At 43.5% G+C, this 22,524-nt stretch overlaps 1 protein-coding gene across 2 annotated transcripts in view; it reads right to left on the bottom strand.

Annotated features, from left to right (window-relative positions):
- The window catches only part of LOC115153303 (inactive phospholipase D5), a 95,161-nt gene that overhangs the window by 9,807 nt on the left and 62,830 nt on the right, over positions 1-22,524 (bottom strand). For both annotated transcript variants that reach the window (XM_029698597.1, XM_029698598.1), the window contains one exon: positions 4,782-4,974. In XM_029698597.1, the coding sequence (XP_029554457.1) occupies positions 4,782-4,974 (193 nt within the window). The remainder of the gene's footprint in view (positions 1-4,781; positions 4,975-22,524) is intronic.

Below are 22,524 nucleotides of genomic sequence, written 5' to 3'. Positions count from 1 at the left end.
TTGTGGTTACACCAGATACTGACTGGATTTTTGATCCATATTCCTACCTTTTTTTAAAGACATTGGTGACGAACAGATGCATATTCCCAATCATGTAAAAGCCATAGATTAGGGCCTAATGAATTTATTTCAATTGACAGATTTCCTTCTATGAATTGTAACTCAGTCAAATCTTTGAAATTGTTGCATGTTGTATTTATATTTTTTGTTCAGTTTAACTAAACGCCAGTGGGTAGATACAAGGGGCTGTCCAAAACTCAAAGCCACCATTTTAGCCAAACCCAAGTGTAAGTTTAACCTCAGTATAAGCAGGGCTGTTTGGGTGCTAATGGCTGTCAGCTGTTTTGGAGTTTACCTGTGTGCCAACACAGTGGATGGGCACAGCTTTGCCTGCAACCTAGGACTACTAATGGCACATTCTGTCAGAAAGAGGACATACCTAGCCTGCATAAGTCTATAAATACAATGTGCGAGGTATGGATAAGACTGGGCTTAAAGTAACTGCCCAGTGTTTCCAGATTTCTATGAAATATGTCCTCTAATATTTACAATATGAGTGAAAAAGTTTTCTTTCCAAATGTTTTTGATTAAGCATGTTAAAAATCAGCTTTTCTGTGTTGAAATGGTGCTGCGTACCCCAAACAACAGAATGGTGTGGGCGTATACCGGTCATTAAAAATATTCACACGTGTAGACTGCTGATTGGCCAGCTCATTCTCCTCTAGACTGCTGATTGGCCAGTTCATCCCCCTCAGGAGGATGACATCATACAGCAAGCTTTTTTAAACGGTCTGTTTGAGATAAAAGATTCAGGTGGGGATATTTTTGAGTTTTTTTTTCTTCAATGTATGCATTGGCCACAAATACAAGTATAGGATGAGTCAACAACATTATTTGGGTATTAGTTAACAGAATATGAATGTTTAAAAGTCAGATTTTCACTGGCTGATCTTTGAAGTGTAATATCCTTGTTTGAACTAGGTATTGACTTTATTCTTGTTAAAACAAAGTATTGAGTTTATTTGTTATAATTAATTGGTATTATATTTAAAAGATGATTGAATTGCTCCTAAACTGTAATGTTGTTAATGCATTATGCTTTTTGAAGAAATATTTATTTAATGTATAAGTGAATAGTTTGGTTTACTTTGAAGTTTAAGTTTTGACCAATAAGGTCGCTTGTTTAGCTGTGGCCAATGGGAGTTGACCTGGTTAACGGGAGGCCTGGGAAAAAAAGGGAGGGAAAAGAGACGTTGATAAAAGGATTGACGTTTTACATTAGGACCGTTGGTGAAGAAAAATTGTAAAAGAAGACGACAAAACTAGAACAAAACCCATACCTACTAAGACATGAAGGGAAATACCTATTTTATAAAAGAGTTGTTATAATTTTGTTAAGACTTAGTAAAGACTGAAGCTACCGTCTCATCGTGGAGGTATTTGCCAGCCTTGAGGTTAGCCTAGCATCGTGTGACACCGGGAGATAATTGCTTGGGAAGCTTAACGAGTTCATGTTCCCAAGGGATATCGGTTACGGTTAAGGAGTACTGTCTGCATGGGTAGCTGTGCTTGCCTTGGACTTTGTGAGGAAACCTGCATGGAACTGCAATACTTCGCTGAGGGAATATCTACTAAGTAGTGAGTAACCACAACGTGAGGTGCTTCTGGATATTTTTGGGGGTCATTTTTTTGAGCTCCAACGCGCACCAACGGTTTATTTAAGCAAACTTGAAATAATTTGGACATGGGTTGTGCACGACTCATTGGAGTTTATTATTTTTATTTCCTTTGATGTTGTGTCTGAAAATGTATTTGTGTTTGAAAATGTATTAATACACATATTGAACCTTATGTATGTTGCCTTGGTGGAGTCATTGATTGTTTCAATTTAATTTAATGCATGGGATAGTTTATCCTGATTCAATAACAGAAACCTATAATCATTTCATCTGAAGTTAATACCATATTGTCATAACCCTAGATAGTTTACAATAGTAATTCTTATTGGAGATGTCCTTCTCACCTAACATCCCATGCCGTTGAGATACTCTACATAAGTTAATATTGTGAGAGTCATATTCGAGCCTGGTGAGAGGGTTACAGAAGCTTATCATAGAAAGCAAGTCAAAGCAGGTGGAATAAGGTGAAAAATGTTATTTGAATTCTAGTTCAAAGAACAGTAATGAGCATCTGGTTTTGCTGACAAGAAAAAGACCATTAGTAAAACTGCAACGTAAAGTAAGCATTATGGCTAGTTGTGATAACCCGCGTACCAGTGAATGGCGAGACAATTGACAATTAGACTGAAGTTGCTATATTTTAATATCAAAATAGGATTTTTTTTTTCAGGTTCAATAGAGATTAATTACATACATATTTATGTGCACTAACTAATATCATATACAAATAAAATGTGTGGTTCAACTCTTCAAAGGAGGTGACACTCTTGACCCAAATTGCTACAGACCTATATCCATCCTACCCTGCCTTTCCAAAGTCTTCGAAAGCCAAGTCAACAAACAGATTACCGACTATTTCGAATCCCACCGCACCCTCTCCGCTATGCAATCTGGTTTCAGAGCTGGTCATGGGTGCACCTCAGCCACGCTCAAGGCATGCCATTCAACTCTCCTTCCGTGGTCTCCAACTGCTCCTAAACACAAGTAAAACTAAATGCATGCTCTTCAACCGATCGCTGCCTGCACCTGCCCGCCCATCCAGCATAACTTCTCTGGACGGTTCAAACTTAGAATTTGTGGACAACTACAAATACCTAGGTGTCTGGTTAGACTGTAAACTCTCCTTCCAGACTCACATCAATCATCTACAATCCAAAGTGAAATCTAGAATTGGCTTCCTATTTCGCAACAAAGCATCCTTCACTCATGCTGCCAAACATACCCTCGTAAAACTGACCATCCTACCAATCCTCGACTTCGGCGATGTCATTTACAAAATAGCCTCCAATACCCTACTCAACAAGCTGGATGCAGTCTATCACAGTGCCATCCGTTTTCTCACCAAAGCCCCATATACAACCCACCACTGCGACCTGTATGCTCTCGTTGGCTGGCCTTCACTTCATAATCGTCGCCAAACACATTGGCTCCAGGTCATCTACAAGACCCTGCTAGGTAAAGTCCCCCCTTATCTCCGCTCACTGGTCACCATAGCAGCACCCACCTGTAGCACGCGCTCCAGCAGGTATATCTCTCTGGTCACCCCTAAAGCCAACTCCTCCTTTGGTCGTCTCTCCTTCCAGTTCTCTGCTGCCAATGACTGGAACGAACTACAAAAATCTCTGAAACTGGAAACACTTATCTCCCTCACTAGCTTTAAGCACCAGCTGTCAGAGCAGCTCACAGATCACTGCACCTGTACATAGCCCATCTATAATTTAGCCCAAACTACTACCTCTTCCCCTACTGTATTTATTTATTTTATTTATTTTGCTCCTTTGCACCATATTATTTAGATTTGAACTTTGAACTTTCTTCAAACTACAAATCTACCATTCCAGTGTTTTTCTTGCTATACTTTATTTACTTTGCCACCATGGCATTTTTTTGCCTTTACCTCCCTTATCTCACATCATTTGCTCACATTGTATATAGTCTTATTTTTTTCTACTGTATTTTTGACTGTATGTTGTTTACTCCATGTGTAACTCTGTGTTGTTGTATGTTGTCGAACTGCTTTGCTTTATCTTGGCCAGGTCGCAATTGTAAATGAGAACTTGTTCTCAACTTGCCTACCTGGTTAAATAAAGGTGAAATAAAAAAATATAAAAAAACCCCTGAGGAAGTTCAAACTGGGGTGGCAGGGTAGCCTAGTGGTTAGAGCATTGGGCTAGTAACCGAAAGGTTGCAAGTTTGAATCCCTGAGCTGACAAGGTACACATCTGTTGTTCTGCCCCTGAACAAGGCAGTTCACCCACTGTTCCTAGGCCGTCATTGAAAATAAGAATTTGTTCTTAACTGACTTGCCTAGTTAAATAAAGGTAAAATAAAAACTCAAAACACAAAACACATTAACTAGATCGCTAACTAAATATAAATATAATAGATAAATATAATACCCACTGCTAGTAGCCATGTATTCATCCAACAGTAAATGTAATGTCCTAAAAATGTTTTAGTCATGTTATCTTGGATGAAATCTTCATCAGCACTCATTGACGAAGCATTGAGAAGAATGCTCAGTTGGGCCTCAGTCCAAAACGAACGTTCAAAACAATATTGTGACGAAACAGGCAACCCATGAACAGCAGCAGGCCTCAGAGAGGGCACAGGAGCAGTGCAGACACTTTCATTACAGGATTCATGTTTGACCAAATCAAGGTTTTAGACACCCCAAAAATCTGATTTTTTGTTGGTGAAATTACAATGTAGAATGTTCTCTTTCTACATTTATAGGCACCCTTTCCGTTTTCTACGATTCATGATCTTGCTGTCTGATGACGGGGTCAGAGTGGGTCGTTTGACTTCGAATGTGCGTTTGCGTGAGCTCAGCCAAAGGCTCATTATAGATTAGGATAACAGAGAAATTGTGCAAAAATCTTTATTTTTTACTTAGCCGGCTAATGGGCTGCCATATCACCTTTTTCATTGTTTTATTTTTATACTGTTTATATAAACATATTTATTTTCACTTTTTACCAGCTTACCCAAGACAAAAATGGTCCGGACATCTGGCACCTGCCAGAATTGCCAGATGGCCAATCCACCCCTGCTGATGACTCACTTGGCCTGGGGGGCTACCTGGTTGGTTGTTGTGCTTACCTGCCTAGAAGATGGTAGGAAGCTTGATTCATTGTCAGAGGAGTTCAGGTTCCATTGTGGTGACACAATCTCCACAGAACGACCAGCCACGGCCAGGTCCAGTAGGCTGTGCAGCCCAGCAGAGAGGGTGAGGTGGGCCGTACCATTCTCAGAGAAGGTGACATCTTCTGGAATATTCTCCACAAGCACTACCCTGTGATTGTAAAAGAGTGAAAAACATCCCATGTAATGAAGACAAATGGCTGTTTTTCAGGTTTGTAATGAAAAAGACCTGAAAGCCAGAGAAGTTTCATTAAATAAGCCCCCAAAATGTTCTTTCTAACAGATGCATTTACAGCACATTGATGTGTAGTTTGAGTCTTCAAGAGCCAATTATGTCCATCTGTATTAGCCACAAAATCCTCCGTAACTTGTGCAGCTGCCTTGGGATGTTGTAAAATTAGGTCATATTCATTGACTTTCACCTATGATTACCTCCTGCACTATGTTTGAGATTGAGAACACTTTCCGTCTGGGCATTATCACTGAGATAGATTTTAGGGGTGAATAGAAGAGTGGCTGAACTGCCTTCTAACAGGATCACCATGGCAGAGCTCTTACTGAACTTCAATACATTTTCAAGGGCATCATTCTCCCCATATGCTTTCAAGTAGAGTGAATTTTAGTATCATAAATGTAATGGAAATGAGACATTAATGGTAAAAAGATTTCTATACCCAGCCAGTGAAGTCCGAAGACCAATAGTCAGTCATCAAGCCTGGGTTGAAATAGTACTTGTTTTCTTTGAAATACTTCAAGCAATAGATTCATTCTGCTTGGATGGGCAGGGTTTGCAGTTTTGGGATTATTTCATTAGTTCCATTGCACCAGTCAAGCTCAATTAATTACAGTTAAAGTATTTTAAAGAATTTAAACCCAGGTCGTAGTTTTTTCTTTACCCCACCAATACATTTCAGAAACACTTTATGTACTTCTTTCTATTGTGTCTCCAATAATTTATCCAGGCCTTAGTGAAACAGGCAACCTGACAAACACGCAACACAGTCCTAACCCGACACCGAAGTATCTATTTTAATATGCATAGGCAGCACAATGCACGTCAAACTGTGTGCTATTATACAAAAACATCATAACTAATTGATCATAGCTAATTTAATGCAATCTTCCAAGAATGTACCACATTTTCCAAGAAAGTTCAGTCCAGGTATCGTGTCATTTGGGTGGCAGAGAATTGTTCCCTGCTGTCCTTAATGTTTAAAACCCCATTCTAGCCCGGCAGGTAAACATATTGGATTTAATGTGTCAGGCTGAGTACTTTAGACACACTGCATGCTATATCAAGCCTGAATGGCTCCTGCTTTATCTTGCCAGGTCATTGATTCATACCGATTCAATGCTGAGCATTCTTCATACTGGGAATTGGTTCAATATTGGAGGAAAACACAGTAAATCATATAAAGCAGTAATGGGGCGAGTCAAGTGAATGTTGAACGCAGACAGCAATTCATTTCCTGGCCCTGGTTGATTCAGCAAGCTGATGGAATATTGTCAGTGCTGCAAAACCAAACTGACAGGTGATGAGACAGAAACATTGACTTACTGACTAACCACTTTTTTCAGGTCACGATGTTGGAGAAAGATGAAGAATATGGTAAGGTAAGGACACTGAGCTGTTCAAATGTTCCATAATGAAAGCACTACATATCCCAAAGAGCATGGTCAAATAAATGTATGTGAAATTAACTTGGATTGATTTAGGTCAGGATCAACAAAGTATTGTAGATTATTCTGCTAGCTTTCAGTCTCTAAAACATGTATTGCCAAATGCAATTGTCACGTTCTGACCAGTAAAAGGGGTTATTTGTTATTGTAGTTTGGTCAGGACGTGGCAGGGGTGTGTTTGTTTTGTGTTGTCGGGTTTTTTGGGGTATTGTTCTAGGTTTTGTATTTCTATGTTCGTATTTCTAGTATTTGTATTTCTATGTTCGTTTTGGGAACAACCTCCAATTAGAAGCAGCTGGTTTCTAATTGGAGGCCATATTTATATGGGTTTATTTTCTCTTGTGATTGTGGGTGATTGTTCCATGTATAGGCAAGGTTACCTTACAGGACTGTTGTGCGTGTTCTTGTTTTGTTCCAGTGTTCACGAACGAATAAAAATATAAGTATGGACACTTACCACGCTGCGTATTGGTCCGATATTTCTTACTCTTCATCAGAAGACGAAGCGCATGACGGCAATAACATGCAATAAACAAACACTGAAAATAGCACGCATTATCACTCCATGCATTATTTACCATTAGAATTAGAAATACGAAAGGGGCACCACAGCAAATAGGACAGATAGTTCATATTAACCATCTCATAATGAAAAAAGCAGGGAAATGGAAAACCAGTTAAGGGGGACACGTAAACTTAATAAAAAACAGTAAACACAACCCATTTCCCTCAGAAAATCATGCATGGGGATTCTATATGCCTGTAGACAGCAAGCAGGTTAGTGTAAAATGAGAATAAGAAGAACATTTGTTTCTGCACTAAGGCAGTCCATTGATTTATTCACAGTCAGTGCGAATTACCCCACACTCATCTGAAATCCCCATGTGCAGCCATGTGTGTTATTTGGACTGCAGGTGGAGGATCCATAATTCACGTACAGTGCATCCGGAAAGTATTCAGACCCATTGACTTTTTCCACATTTTATGTTACAGCCTTATTCTAAAATGGATACCCCATAGTGACAAACAAAAACTGTTTTTTAGAATTTGTTGCAAATTCATAAAAAATAAACTTAAAAACGAAATTTACATAAGTATTCAGACCCTTTACTCAGTACTTTGTTGAAGCACCTTTGGCAGCGATTACAGCCTTGAGTCTTCTTGGGTATGACGCTACATGTTTGGCACACCTGTATTTGTTGAGTTGCTGCCACCATGCTTCACCGTAGGGATAGTGCCAGGTTTCCTCCAGACGTGACGCTTGGCATTCAGGCCAAAGAGTTCCATCTTAGTTTCATCAAACCAGATAATCTTGTTTCTCATGGTCTGAGAATCATTTTGGCAAACTCCAAGCGAGCTGTCATGTGCCTTTTACTGAGGAATTGCTTCCGTCTGGCCACTCTACCATAAAGGCCTGATGGATGGAGTACTGCAGAGATGGTTGTCCTTCTGGAAAGTTCTCCCATCTCCACAGGGGAACTCTAGAGCTCTCTCAGAGTGACCATCGGGTTCTTGGTCACCTCCCTGACCAAGGCCCTTCTCCCCTGATCGCTCAGTTTGGTCTTGTTTGGAACCCCCTTCTGCCATTTAAGAATGATGGAGGCCACTGTGTTCTTGGGGACCTTCAATGCTGCAGACATGTTTTGGTACCCTTCCCCAGATCTGTGCCTCGACAAAATCCTGTCTCGGAGCTCTACGGACAATTCCTTCAACCTCATGGCTTGGTTTTTGCTCTGACATGCATTTTCAATTGTGGGACCTTATATAGACAGGTGTGTGCCTGTCTTGGTTTCATCAGACTAGAGAATCTTGTTTCTCATAGTCAGAGTCCTTTAGGTGCCTTTTGGCAAACTCCAAGTGGGCTGTCATGTGCCTTTTACTGAGGAGTGGCTTCCATCTGGCCACTCTACCATAAAGGCCTGGTTGGTGGAGTGCTGCAGAGATGGTTGTCCTTCTGGAAGGTTCTCCCATCTCCACAGAGGAACTCTGGAGCTCTGTCAGAGTGACCATCGGGTTCTTGGTCACCTCCTTGACCAAGGCCCTTCTCCCCCTATTGCTCAGTTTGGCAGGGCGGCCAGCTCTAGGAAGTCTTGGTGGTGCCAAACTTCTTCCATTTAAGAATGATGGAGGCCACTGTGTTCTTGGGGACCTTTAATGCTGCAGAAAGTTTTTGGTACCCTTCCCCAGATCTGTGCCTCGACCCAATCCTGTCTCGGAGCACTATGGACAATTCCTTCGACCTCATGGCTTGGGTTTTTGCTCTGACATGCACTGTCAACTGTGGGACCTTATATAAACAGGCGTGTGCCTTGCCAAATCATGTCAAATCAATTGAATTTACCACAGGTGGTCTCCAATGAAGTTGTAGAAACATCAAGGATGATCAATGGAAACAGGATGCACCTGAGCTCAATTTTGAGTCTCATAGCAAAGTGTCTGAATACTTAGGTAAATAATGTCTAAAAACCTGTTTTTGCTGGAGCAGACTGGAGCAGACAGCCATGTTAAATGGTAGAAGCTATTTTGATAGCAGCATCCAAGGCTCTGTGAATGTTACCCATGTACAGTGCCTTCAGAAAGTATTCATAACGCTTGACTTATAACACATTTGTTGTGTTACAGTGGGATATCAAAATGGATTAAATAGATTTTTTTCTTACCCATCTACAGACAATACCTCATAATGACAAAGTGAAAGCATGTTTTTAGAAATACAGAAATATCTCATCACACCCCTGAGTGAATACATGTTAGAATCACCTTTGGCCGCTATTACAGCTTTGAGTCTTTCTGGGAAAGTCAGTAAGATTTTTGTACAATATTTGCACATTTTTATTACAAATATTCTTCAAGCTCTGACAAGTTGGTTGTTGATCATTGCTAGACAGCCATTTTCATGTCTTCTCATAGATTTTCAATCTGATTTAAGTAAAAACTATAACTAGGCCACTCAGGGACATTCAATGTCGTCTTGGTAAGCAACTCCAGTCCTGCTGAAAGGTGAATTTGCCTGTGCTTAGCTCCATTCCGTTTCTTTTTATCCTAAAAAAATCCCTAGTTCTTGCCGATGACAAGCATACCCATAACATGATGCAGCCACCACCATGCTTGAAATTATGAAGAGTGGCACTCAGTAATGTGTTAGATTTACCCCAAACATAACACTTTGATTTCAAGACATAAAGTTAATTTCTTTGCCACATTTTTTGCAGTTTTACTTTAGTGCCTTATTGCAAACAGTATGCATGTTTTGGAATATTTGTATTCTGTACAGGCTTCCTTCTTTTCACTCTGTCATTTAGGTTAGTATTGTGGAGTAACTACAATGTTGTTGATTCATCCTCAGTTCTCTCTTATCAATTAAACGTATCAATTATAAACTTATCAATTATCAATTAAACTCTGGACTCATGGTGAAATCCCTGAGTGGTTTCCTTCCTCTCCGGCAACTGAGTTAGGAAGGACACCTGTACCTTTGTAGTTGTAGTGACTGGGTGTATTGATCTACACCATCCAAAGTGTAATTAATAACTTCACCATGCTCAAGGGAATATTCTGCTTTCTTATTTTTTAGGTGCCCTTCTTTGCGAGGCATTGGAAAGCATCCCTGGTCTTTGTAGTTGAATCTGTGTTTGAAATTCACTGCTCAACTGAGGGACCTTACAGATAATTGTATGTGCGGGGTACAGAAATTAGTCATTCAAAAATCATGTTAAACACTATTATTGCACACAGTGAGTCTATACAACTTATTATGTGACTTTTTAAGCACAAGTTTACTCCTGAACTTATTTATACTTGATATAACAAAGGGGTTGACTACTTATTGACTCAAGACATTTCAGCTTTTAATTTTTAATTTAATACATTTCAAAATAAAAATAAACATAATTACACTTTGACGTTATGGGGTATTGTGTGTAGGCCAGTTACACAAAATCTCAATTTAATCAACTTTTAATTCAGGCTATAACACAAGAAAATGTGGAAAAAGTCAAGGGCTTTGAAAACTTTCTGAAGGAACTGCATGATGAGTGACTAGATATGCCTGTCATAAAAGTCATAAAAAGGTATTGTTATTATGCATTATTGTAATGCAATTAGAAATGTCTCTGATATATTGCTGAGAAATAACTCAAATACAGAGATATGAGGATAAATTTCCCAAATAAAATGTAAGAATATCACGGCCTGGGCCTGACCCTGGGGTTTCGTTGAGTTATAATACTGCTGTGGCTTAGACAATTCATTCATTCACACTCCAGATGCTGGCAGAACTTTGAGACTGTCTGGTTACTGTATAGTACATGACCAAGGTAGTGTCTTTGATGCTACCGACTGAAGGTCTGCCAGAAAAAATAAACAGATCATTAATGTATAGGGCACTGGGTGCATAGACCGACTGCCTATGAGACTGATTGCACTGGTACTCAGTAGCCAAAAATACATGTTTGACAAACTGTGCCTGTTTGACAAACTATGCCCCTTGATTTTTGTGGGGACTTACATGTATAATGTCATGTATGAAGTACATAAACATAGCGTAAGGCCAGTGATAAGAATGTTAACCAGGGACACTGCGACTTCAGCGTTAGACTCAATGTTTAATATCAGAGCGCTACACAATTTATACGGGACAAGATCACATGTCGCTCAGTTGCTAGAGCATGGCGCTTGCAACGCCAGGGTTGTGGGTTTGATTCCCACACTCCCCCCCCCCCCCCCAAAAAAAAAAATACTGGAAGTTGCTCTGGATAAGAGTGTCTGCTAAATGACGTAAATGTAAAATAAATTAGGCAAGAGTGTGGTTCCTTCTTCCACGGAGGAATTACCCATGAACTTTTGCTCCTCTTCCAAGAGCCAGAATAACATTTCAAAATAAGATTCCCACACATTATGTTGTCACAATAAATGTCCCACAGTACTCTTACCGTAGGAAAATAAATGTCCGTGTTTCAGAACAGCAATGTAGAAAACTGTAAAATGTGGGAACAATGTAGCTTAATTTCTATAGTCACTTTACAACATAAGTGCTTGTTTTGTCTTTCAGTGTTTTTGTATATTTGTATTTGTGTACTTCACACCAAAGTCTCTGAAATGGTCAGACAATGTAACCAGCCTGTGCCCTCATAATGGGGACTGCCCAAAGTCCAGTGGGGGACAGCGTGACAGTGTGGATCTGCACAGTAGCATTTGACATTGTTCGCTTTTTCGTTGTTTGGCCAAAGGACAGGCAGCTGAAGATCGGCTGTCATCTCCAGCTACAGTTTGTTTACCTGTACCTTTGTCTCTGTAAAGTGTGTGTGCATGGCGTGTACACTATGGTGTTGGAGAGTGGTGTCTCGAAGTCTGCTCTCCTCTGTGACTTTGCCTGTCATCTGTGCTGCAGCTGGGGAAACGCCCGCCATGGCTGTCGTACGGACTCGTTGATGGCGGTTGTCTTCTCGGGTAGAACTTGTCAACTGGGTAAACCTCTTGGTGGCGATGGCTGTAGCACCTAGTGGAGGCTGCTGAGGGGAGAACGGCTCATAAGAATGGCTGGAGCATAGCGAATGGAATGGCATCAAACCATGTGTTTGATGTATTTGATACCATTCCATCTATTTCGCTCCAGCCATTACCACGAGCCCGTCCTCCCCAATGAAGGTGCAACCAACCTCCTGTAGTGGCACGTCCGGCAGCGGTCAGCCCTGGCACCCTCACACAGGGGAGTTGTCCTGTATGAGGCAGATCTAGAGGGGTGCTCAAGGGAATGAACATTAGTGTTCCTTTTTAAGTTAGTGTGTGTCAGAAAGGCTACCGCTGACTGCAGTTTGTCTACTACATGGGTGAGTGCATCAAGTTGGGCTGCAGCCTTCATTGTACAGATAGGGCCTTGCCTTCAGAGAAATATCTTATTTTCTTGGTTTAGTCCCCCACCCCCCAAAAAACATAGCATCTGTTTGCATGTGTACTAAGTTACTTTTCACTACTGCTGACCATGATTACTTCAACTTTAGATAGCTGGCTACACTAACTTACTAGGGGTGTGCATCTTTCCCTTTCAAGACGATTCAATATGTAATATTCTCTCAGAAACTGTGCGATGGGTTTGATTGGTTCTCTCAAATGATAAAAAAAACCTCAGTGGTTGAGTTCTCTCGTTGTTTGGATTTGAAAATCCAACCATTGTATAGAAGGGGCGCATAATTGGTTGTTGTCCAAGTTTGGGGAGGGTTTGGCCGGCCGAGATGTCCTTGTCGCATTGCGCTCTAGCGACTCCTGTGGAGGGCTGGGTGCATGCACGCGGACACGGTCGTCAGTTGTACGTGATTCCTACAATACATTGGTGTGGCTGGCTTCTGGGTTAAGCGAGCAGTGTGTCAAGAAGCAGTGTGGCTTGGCAGGGTCGTGTTTCGGAGAATGGATGGCTCTCAACCTTAGCCTCTCCCGAGTCCATAAGGGAGTTGCAGCGATGGGACAAGACTGTAACTACCAATTTGAAAAAAGTATTGTGTGCTGTGAGCGGACCAAGTAATTTGGTGTCACTCTAAAGCGGAAAGGTGGAATAAACGAGTCAGGAGTAGGTTTTCTTGATTGAACACAGTTCTGTATTGAGAGATTTCTGACAATACCAACACTCCAACACAATCAATGAGAATCTCCCAAGGAACAACATACATCTTCTTCTTTCGATGAAACAGGAACACAAGACGATTATCTTTAAACTATAACAACAATCACAGATTTGTCACCATCTTAATAGATCTTATTGGATAGCTCCTCTCTCTTGGTAGCCATTCTACAGAGATAGTTTGTCTTCCCCCTCCCTGCTGGTTCCATCCTCTTTCTTATAAGGGAAAGATAATATGTCATTAGTACTGTCAGCTGTGCTTAATTGCCTCTGGTTACCTTGTCTCACATGCCTTGTTGGGCTACTATCCGTAAGCTCAGCCTGCCCTCTGGTGGTCCTTCCACAGTGCATAAAGCATTGTCCATAGTACTCATGGCAAAACTCACTGAGCTAGCTAGCTAATTAATTAAAATCCACAATCCAGCATGGAGTTCGTAAGCTTTCATTCTTCTTGAATGAATCACCAGCTGCCACTAATTTGTAAGGCCGATAACAATGTAAACAAGGGACACTGCGAATTTAGCCTGACTGACGTGACACAGGTGACTCACAGGGCAGGGAGATCTGTGAGTTGTGACACACTGGTCTGGAAAGGAGGCTGTTTGTTAATGCAATATTCTCTCAGAAATTGTGCGACGGGTTTGATTGGTTCTCTCAAATGTAGAAAAAAATCCTCAGGGGTTGAGTTCTCTCGTTGTTTGGATTTGAAAATCCAACCATTGTATGGAAGGGGGCAGTACTCTGGGGCTGTGTACTGTAGCTGTGTGTGTGGATGTTTGAGTGAGAAAGACACAGGAGGGCCAACCAGCGCAGACCCCTTAATTATCTATGCATTATGCTGACAACATCGCAGAGCCATTCCAGACTTTCAAAGTGAGGTGTTAGCCAGACTACTGCGACTTCAGTGTTAGACTTGATGTTTAATGTCAGAGTACTACACAACATATACGGGACAAAATTAAGTGCATGGCTCCTACTTTCACTCCAAACTCAAGACTGAAGCATTCGTTATCCATAAACAATGTTCCCTCAATGTCACGACTTCCACCGAAGTCGTTTCCTCTCCTTGTTCGGGCGGTGTTCTGCGGTCGGCGTCACCGGTCTTCTAGCCATCGTCGATCCACTTTTAATTTTCCATTTGTCTTGTCTTGTTTTCCTACACACCTGGTTTCCATTTCCCTCATTAAGTGTTGTGTATTTAACCCTCTGTTCCCCCCATGTCCTTGTGTGGAATTGTTTGTTTGTAAGTGCTTGTGCACTATGTTACTGGGGCGCATCGGGTTTTGTACCCATGTAGGTTCTTTTTTTTTGCCGTTGGTTTTGAAATTATACTGCTCCGGCTATTACCTATTTCTGCTCTCCTGACTTCACTGCCACCAGTTCCGCAACCCTTACAGAATTCCACACCACCCATATGGAGTCAGCAGGAGCAGGTGCTCCTGATATAGGGGTCGAGGAGTGCGTCCTGGAGCAAGAGGTGATGATCCACCATCTCGGCGCCACCATGGACCGCGTTGTCCAAACCATGGACCACTGGGAGAGACAGGGAGTTCCTCCAGCACCTCCCCCAGCACAACAGGGCCTCTACTACTCACTCCCCCTGCACCCGGTTCCAGTGGGATTCGCCTCACCCTCCCCGGGGAGTACGATGGGACGGCTGCCCGCTGCCAGGGTTTCCTGCTGCAGTTGGAGCTCCTTCGGGCTGTGAGAGGGTGTCCGCCCTCGTCTCCTGTCTCTCGGGGAAAGCCCTGGAGTGGGCCAACGCCGTTTGGTTGGAGTAGATGCGGTGCTGGACCACTTTGAGGAGTTCACCATGTCGTTTCCGGGCAGTCTTCGACCACCTGCCCGAGGGCAGAGCGGTGGGTGAACGTCTTTTCCACCTATGGCAGGGGACGAGGAGCGCACAGGAGTTCGCTTTGGACTTTCGGACCCTGGCCTCCGGAGCGGGATGGAACGACAGGGCCCTGATCGACCACTATCGTTGCAGTTTGCGCGAGGATGTCAGTCGAGAGTTGGCCTGCAGGGACACCACCCTCACCTTCGACCAGCTGGTGGACCTGTCCATTCGGCTGGATAACCTGCTGGCTACCCGTGGACGTCCAGATCGGGGTCTGTTGGTTCCATCCCCCAGCATCCCCCAGCTGCGCTCAGGGAGACCGGAGGAGGTTCCATCTTGTGCACCGTCTGTGGCCGCAGAGGTCACACTGCCGGTCGGTGGCGGGTTGGTTCCTCTGGGGGTCGAGGCAACAGGCAGGGCACTCTGGCGTCACCCCAGGTGAGAAGGCACCATTCTCACCCAGAGCCCTCTGTTGCACACATGTTTTTGTATGTTACTTTTCCTGAGTTTTCCCCGCATTCCCAGCATAAGGCGCTCGTCGATTCAGGCACGGCTGGGAATTTTATTGACAGATCGTTTGCCCATAGTTTAGGGATCCCCATCGTTCCTGTGGCTATGCCCTTCCCAGTTCATGCCTTAGATAGTCGACCATTAGGGTCAGGGTTGATTAGGGAGGCCACCGCTCCTCTGAGCATGGTGACGCAGGGGGGTCACACGGAGAGAATCAGTCTCTTTCTCGTTGACTCTCCTGCGTTTCCCGTGGTGCTAGGCCTACACTGGTTAGCTTGTCATGACCCCACTGTTTCATGCCAATGGAGGGCTCTCACAGGGTGGTCGCGAGAGTGCTCGGGGAGGTGTTTAGGGGTTTCCGTAGGTGATACTACGGTGGAAAGTCCAAACCAGGTCTCCACCATGCGCATTCCCCCTAAATATTCCGATTTGGCTCTCGCCTTCTCCAAAAAGAAGGCGACCCCATCGATGGGGGGATTGTGCGATAAATCTCCTGGTAGACACTGCACTTCCCAGGAGTCACGTGTATCCTCTGTCACAGGCGGAGACGGTGGCTATGGAAACATATGTCTCCGAATCCCTGCGTCAGGGGTACATTCGGTCCTCCACTTCCCCCACCTCCTCGAGTTTATTTTTTGTGAAGAAGAAGGAGGGAGGTCTGCGCCCGTGTATTGACTATCAAGGCCTTAATCAGATAACTGTGAGGTACAGTTACCCGCTACATCTTATCGCCACGGCGATTGAGTCAATGCACGGGGTGCGCTTCTTCACCAAACTTGATCTCAGGAGTGCTTACAACCTAGTGCGTATCCGGGAGGGAGACGAGTGGAAGAAGGCATTTAGTACCACCTCAGGGCACTATGAGTACCTCGTCATGCCGTACGGGTTGATGAATGCTCCATCAGTCTTCCAAGCCTTTGTAGACAAGATTTTCAGGGACCTGCACGGGCAGGGTATAGTGGTGTATATTGATGACATTCTGATATCCTCCGCTACACGTGCCGAGCATGTGTCCCTGGTGCGCAAGGTGCTTGGTCGACTGTTGGAGCATGACCTGTATGCCAAGGCTGAGAAATGTCTGTTCTTCCAACAGTCCGTCTCCTTCCTAGGGTACCGTATTTCCACCTCAGGGGTGGAGATAGAGAGTGACCGCATCTCAGCCGTGCGTAATTGGCCGACTCCCACCACGGTAAAGGAGGTGCAGCGGTTTCTAGGGTTTGCCAATTACTACCGGAGGTTAATCCGGGGTTTTGGTCAGGTAGCGGCTCCCATTACCTCACTGCTGAAGGGGGGACCAGTACGTTTGCAGTGGTCGGCTGAGGCAGATAGTGCCTTTGGTCACCTGAGGGCTCTGTTTACCTCGGCTCCCGTGCTGGCCCATCCGGATCCCTCTTTGGCATTCATAGTGGAGGTGGACGCGTCCGAGGCTGGGATAGGAGCCGTGCTCTCTCAGTGCTCGGGTACGCCACCGAAGCTCCGCCCCTGTGCCTTCTTCTCGAGGAAGCTCAGCCCGGCGGAGCGAAACTATGACATGGGGGACCGGGAGCTGTTGGCTGTCGTCAAGGCTTTGAAGGCGTGGAGACATTGGCTTGAGGGGGCTAAACACCCTTTTCTCATCTGGACTGACCACCGCAATCTGGAGTACATCTGGGCGGCGAGGAGACTGAACCCTCGCCAGGCAAGATGGGCTATGTTTTTCACCCGTTTTGTTTTCAATCTTTCTTACAGACCAGGTTCCCAGAATGTGAAGGCAGACGCACTGTCCCTGCTGTATGACACAGAGGAGCGGCCCATGGATCCCACCCCCATACTCCCGTCCTCCTGCCTGGTGGTGCCGGTAATGTGGGAGCTGGACGCGAACATTGAGCAGATGTTGCGTGCAGAGCCCACTCCCCTCCAGTGTCCCGCTGGGCGTCTGTACGTTCTGTCTGCTGTCCGTGACCGGCTGATCTATTGGGCCCACACGTCACCCTCCTCTGGTCATCCAGGCATCGGTCAGACGGTACGCTGGCTGAGTGGGAAGTACTGGTGGCCAACTTTGTCTAAGGATGTGAGGGTTTATGTTTCCTTCTGCTCGGTGTGCGCCCAGTGTAAGGCTCCTAGGCACCTGCCCAGAGGTAAGCTACACCCCTTACCCGTTCCACAGCAGCCATGGTCACACCTGTCGATCAATTTCCTGACCGATCTCGCCCATCACAGGGAAACACGACGATCCTGGTCGTTGTGGATCGTTTCTCTAAGTCCTGCTGTCTCCTCCCGCTGCCCGGTCTCCCTACGGCCCTACAGACTGCGGAGGCTCTGTTTACACACGTCTTCCGGCACTACGGCGTGCCTGAGGACATAGTGTCTGATCGGGGTCCCCAGTTCACTTCGAGGGTCTGGAGGGCATTCATGGAACGTCTGGGGGTCTCGATCAGCCTTACCCCGGGTTTTCACCCCGAGAGTAACGGGCAGGTGGAGAGAGTAAACCAGGATGTGGGTAGGTTTCTGAGGTCTTACTGCTAGGACCGGCCGGCCATTTGTCTTGTCTTGTTTTCCTACACACCTGGTTTCCATTTCCCTCATTAAGTGTTGTGTATTTAACCCTCGGTTCCCCCCATGTCCTTGTGTGGAATTGTTTGTTTGTAAGTGCTTGTGCACTATGTTACTGGTGCGTGTCGGGTTTTGTACCCATGTAGGTTCCTTTTTAATTGCCGTTGGTTTTGAAATTAAACTGCTCCTGCTATTACCTATTTCTGCTCTCCTGCATCTGACTTCACTGCCACCAGTTCCGTAACCCTTACACTCAAATCTTTTGGGGCACTGAGCAAATTTCAGGTCTGCTGAGCGCAAACTTGAACATTGTGAAAATTCGGTGGAACTTCTGGTGCACATTTACTGTGAAAACTGAAGCTGTACATGCTTTAAGTTACATTTATAACAGTGGCTGAGCAGGCTACTGTGGCTATTTGATCATAATGTAGGCCGGTCAGAGTGGCTTACCACCAAAAACAATGGAGAAAATGCATCTCATAACATTTTAACATGGAAATAGCTTTTTCTATCATTCAGCCTACAGTAGTAGCCAATGTGTGGTGTTCAATGTAGATCTACATTCAATGAGACTGGAAAAAACATTGATACAAGAAACCACTTTACAAAATACAATTTATTATTATTACCATACCATCAGTGGTGGAAAAGGTACTTAATTGTCATACTTGAGTAAAAGTAAAGATACCTTAATAGAAAATGACTCAAGTAAAAGTGAAAGTCATCCAGTAAAATACTACTTGAATAAAAGTAAAAAAATATTTGGTTTTAAATATACTTAAATGGAATTTCTAAAATGTGCTTAAGTACCAAAAGTAAAAATAAAAGTATAAACCAGTTCTAATTCCTTATATTAAGCAAAGCAGACGGCACCATTTTTCTTTGACGGATAGCCAGGGGCACACTCAGACATAATTTACAAACAAAGCATTTGTGTTTAGTGAGTCCTCCAGATCAGAAGCAGTAGAGACAACCAGGGAAGTTGTGAATTGGACCATTTTCCTGTCAAAATGCAAAGAGTACTTTTGGGTGTCAGGGAAAATTTATGGAGTAAAAAGTACATTATTTTCTTTAGGAATGTAGTGAAGTAAAAGCTGGTAAAACTATAAATAGTTAAGTACAGATACCCCCCAAAACTACTTAAGTAGCACATTAAAGTATTTTTACTTAATTACTTTACACCACTGCACACCTTTACTATAGAGAATCAGACAAATTGTGTTACCCTCTGCCTATTGGCTACTTAGCTTATTCAAGACCGTCTCAAAATACAACACTGCCCCTTTAAGACAAAAAAAGCTCTTTACCTGACTCGCTTTTCAAATATGGCTGGAAATGCACACATTTTGTGCTCTTGTAGGAAGTAACCACTCCCCCATTGATGACTAGAAATGAGTTATAACTGGGCTAATAACTCACCCACTAGAAAAGAATATGAACAAATGTGCTCATGTGGCTACATGCAGCTCTCGCTTTGATCTCAAAACTAGTGCATCTACTCGCAGCCACTCATGCTGCAAACATAGTCCAGTTCAAAGTTAATGGCACAGATCCATATATGGCAAGGGTCAATTTGCATATACTGTAGGTCTACTGCAGCTCTGATTGGTTATGCCGCACCGGTCTGTGTAGAGTATGGGCCTGAGTCTTGCTTGTCAATGCAATTGAACCTTACTCCAATGCTCTCTACCTACAAGAAAATCTCTTGAATAGTTAGTTTTGTATACTGAGTCTTGCATAATTTGTTTTGTTTCGGGATGTTGCATTGAAAGTGGCTAATATTGTGTTGATTCGATCACAATTCCCACAGTATAGGGAAACATTGATAGTGTTAACTAAAGGGGAAAACTAGAAAGTTGAGTAAAGTTCAACTGTACTTCTCTGCGCGGGTTGATGTTTCTTCTGCGCGGCAGTCCCGGGGAGCTATGCGCCCACGCAGCTTAGAGGGAACATTGCCCATGAACCGTTGCTCCTCTCCCAACAGCCAGAATAACATTTTTAAATAAGATTCAAACACATTATGTTATCACAATAAAGGTCTTACTGCAGTTGGATAACTATACTTTTGTATCAGGAGCAGTGGATTTCATATATATATTCTCATCAAAGGTCTTCCAGTAAAATAATACCAGTGTAAGGATTTTCTAGATCCATCACCATCTGGAAACTACAGTATTTGGTTTCAAGCCTGCCACTACACAGCTTTGGATCAATATGTACCTCGTCAACAGACATTCAATACCAGCAATTAGACATATAGAGGAATGCACAATAGGATCACATCTTAGTGGCTATCTATAATGTTGTCATCAAAGAAATCTTTCGATGAACCTAAAGTGGTAAGGTAGAATATCATCATTATAATGCATTAGTTGATGTTAGGCACGAATGGTTTGATACACCTTGTATTGCAGTGTGCACAGTTTGACAATTGGGTATAGGTTGACAATTTGACATTACTCATTCAAGCCATATTTTCTGAAATAAAAGAGCTTAAACAGTATATGTATGAAAAGTACATCAGCACATGCAAAAGTAACTGTTACAAGAGAAAGAGATCTACAGAGATGCTATCAGCCCCCATACTGCTTACAGTATATTACGTTCACTAAGCTCTACCATGGCATAGCAACATTTGATCTTTAAGAGAACCCCAATCATTCTAAACATCATGCCATTCACAATCCCAGGCAATTGATGCTAAGACTGGAGCCAATGGGATCAGGCATTGCAAGACGTCCTAAATTAGCCCAAGTTGACAGCATGGAGATGTAGCCACGATCAACAGTGGCTCCAAATACTGACAGCTTGCAAAGAGTCATAAGGACGAAAGCAACACTACAGTATGTTGATCATTCTGAGCTTATCTCTGACACTGCAGCCTGAGCTGTGAAAATGTCTGACGCAGCACAGTAGTTTATGCTTTCGGATCTGCACACAAGATTTTCATTTGATAAAATATTCTGTTTACATGGCCTATGTAAACATGGCCTTTGATCCCTGCCTCACAAAGGTCTGTGAGGCCTATGAGACATAAACAATTACATATGCCGGATTTTGAGATAGAAGTCATTGATTTTATCTACACCTGACTGACTTAGCGGACTAAGCTAGGTCCACTCTAACTGAATGAGCACTTTGGATTTTCCTGTTCCTCAAACAATCAAATCCATGGCTCAAGATAAATGATTCCTCATACAATGCTTTCAGATGTGCCCTGTCATCTATGCAGTCCAATAGAATGCCATCTCGTTTCAGAAGTGAGTATTTGCTTACCAAGCATGATTCATCCCACTCTAGAGAGCATCCTGATTAAAGGAAATCTGCGTAACAGAAACAAACACTGTGGTTTAGTGATTTAGGCACACTGCTAAGACGCATCAGCGCAGGAGGAGCATTTCTATTTGACTTAGTGGCGAGAAATGACTGTACCACCCTGGCCCTTTGATGATGCCAGGACAATAAATGTATATTTTTGGTGATGTGTGAACAAATGCCTCTCTCTCTTGTCTCCAAGTCCCAGGGGCCTCACAGAGTAATAAGAATCAATTTCAACTTTAGAAGTTGGAATTACATTTTCTACCCTCATTGAGGAGAGAGATGTCGGACAGATTGCTCTTGAGGGCGCAGATAAATGTCTGGAGAGGGAGAGATATTCTGGTAACAAGCAACCTGAGCCAGTGCACACAGTCAGATGATTTACTAATGGAACAGAGAGTAGAGTCCAATAGAGTAATAATCAACCATGTGCCTGCCTGCCTCAAATGAATCTGCAGAGGAAGACATGGCTACATGCACCATGAAATTGGAGGATTCATTCCCTATACTCTTTTATCTGGCTGAAATACACACAAGCCTGATTGCCGGTATCATGTTGATGGGCTAGCAATGGAATGCATTCAAAGGGAACAGTGTACACTACATGACCAAAAGCATGTGGAAACCTGCTCGTCGAACATCTCATTCCAAAATCATGGTCATTACTTTGGAGTTGGTCCCCCCTTTGTTGCTATAACAGCCTCTAAGCTTCTGGGAAGGCTTTCCACTAAATGTTGGAACATTGCTGCGGGGACTTGTTCCATTCAGCCACAAGAATATTAATGAGGTCGGGGGCTAATTTTGAGCGATTAGGCCTGGCACGCAGTCGGCGTTCCAATTAATCCCAAAGGTGTTCAATGGAGTTGAGGTCAGGGCTCTCTGCAGACCAGTCAAGTTCTTCCACACTGATCTTGACAAACCATTTCTGTATGGACCTCACTTTGTGCACAGGGGCATTGTCCTGCTGAAACAAAGATTTCTCTTCACTGGAACTAAGTGGCCTAGCCCGAACCATGAAAAACAGCCCCAGACCATTATTCCTCCTCCACCAAACATTAAAGTTAGCACTATGCATTGGGGCAGGAAGCATTCTCCTGGCATCCGCCAAATCCAGATTTGTCCGTCGGACTGCCAGATGGTGAAGTGTGATTAATCACTCCAGAGAACGTGTTTCCACTGCTCCGGAGTCCAATGGCAGCAAGCTTTACCCC

Source organism: Salmo trutta, chromosome 18, assembly GCF_901001165.1.
Source record: "Salmo trutta chromosome 18, fSalTru1.1, whole genome shotgun sequence".
Classification (NCBI taxonomy): Eukaryota; Metazoa; Chordata; class Actinopteri; order Salmoniformes; family Salmonidae; genus Salmo; species Salmo trutta.
The sequence above is the reverse complement of the archived record's forward strand: the minus strand, read 5'-3'. Positions and strand labels throughout refer to the sequence as shown.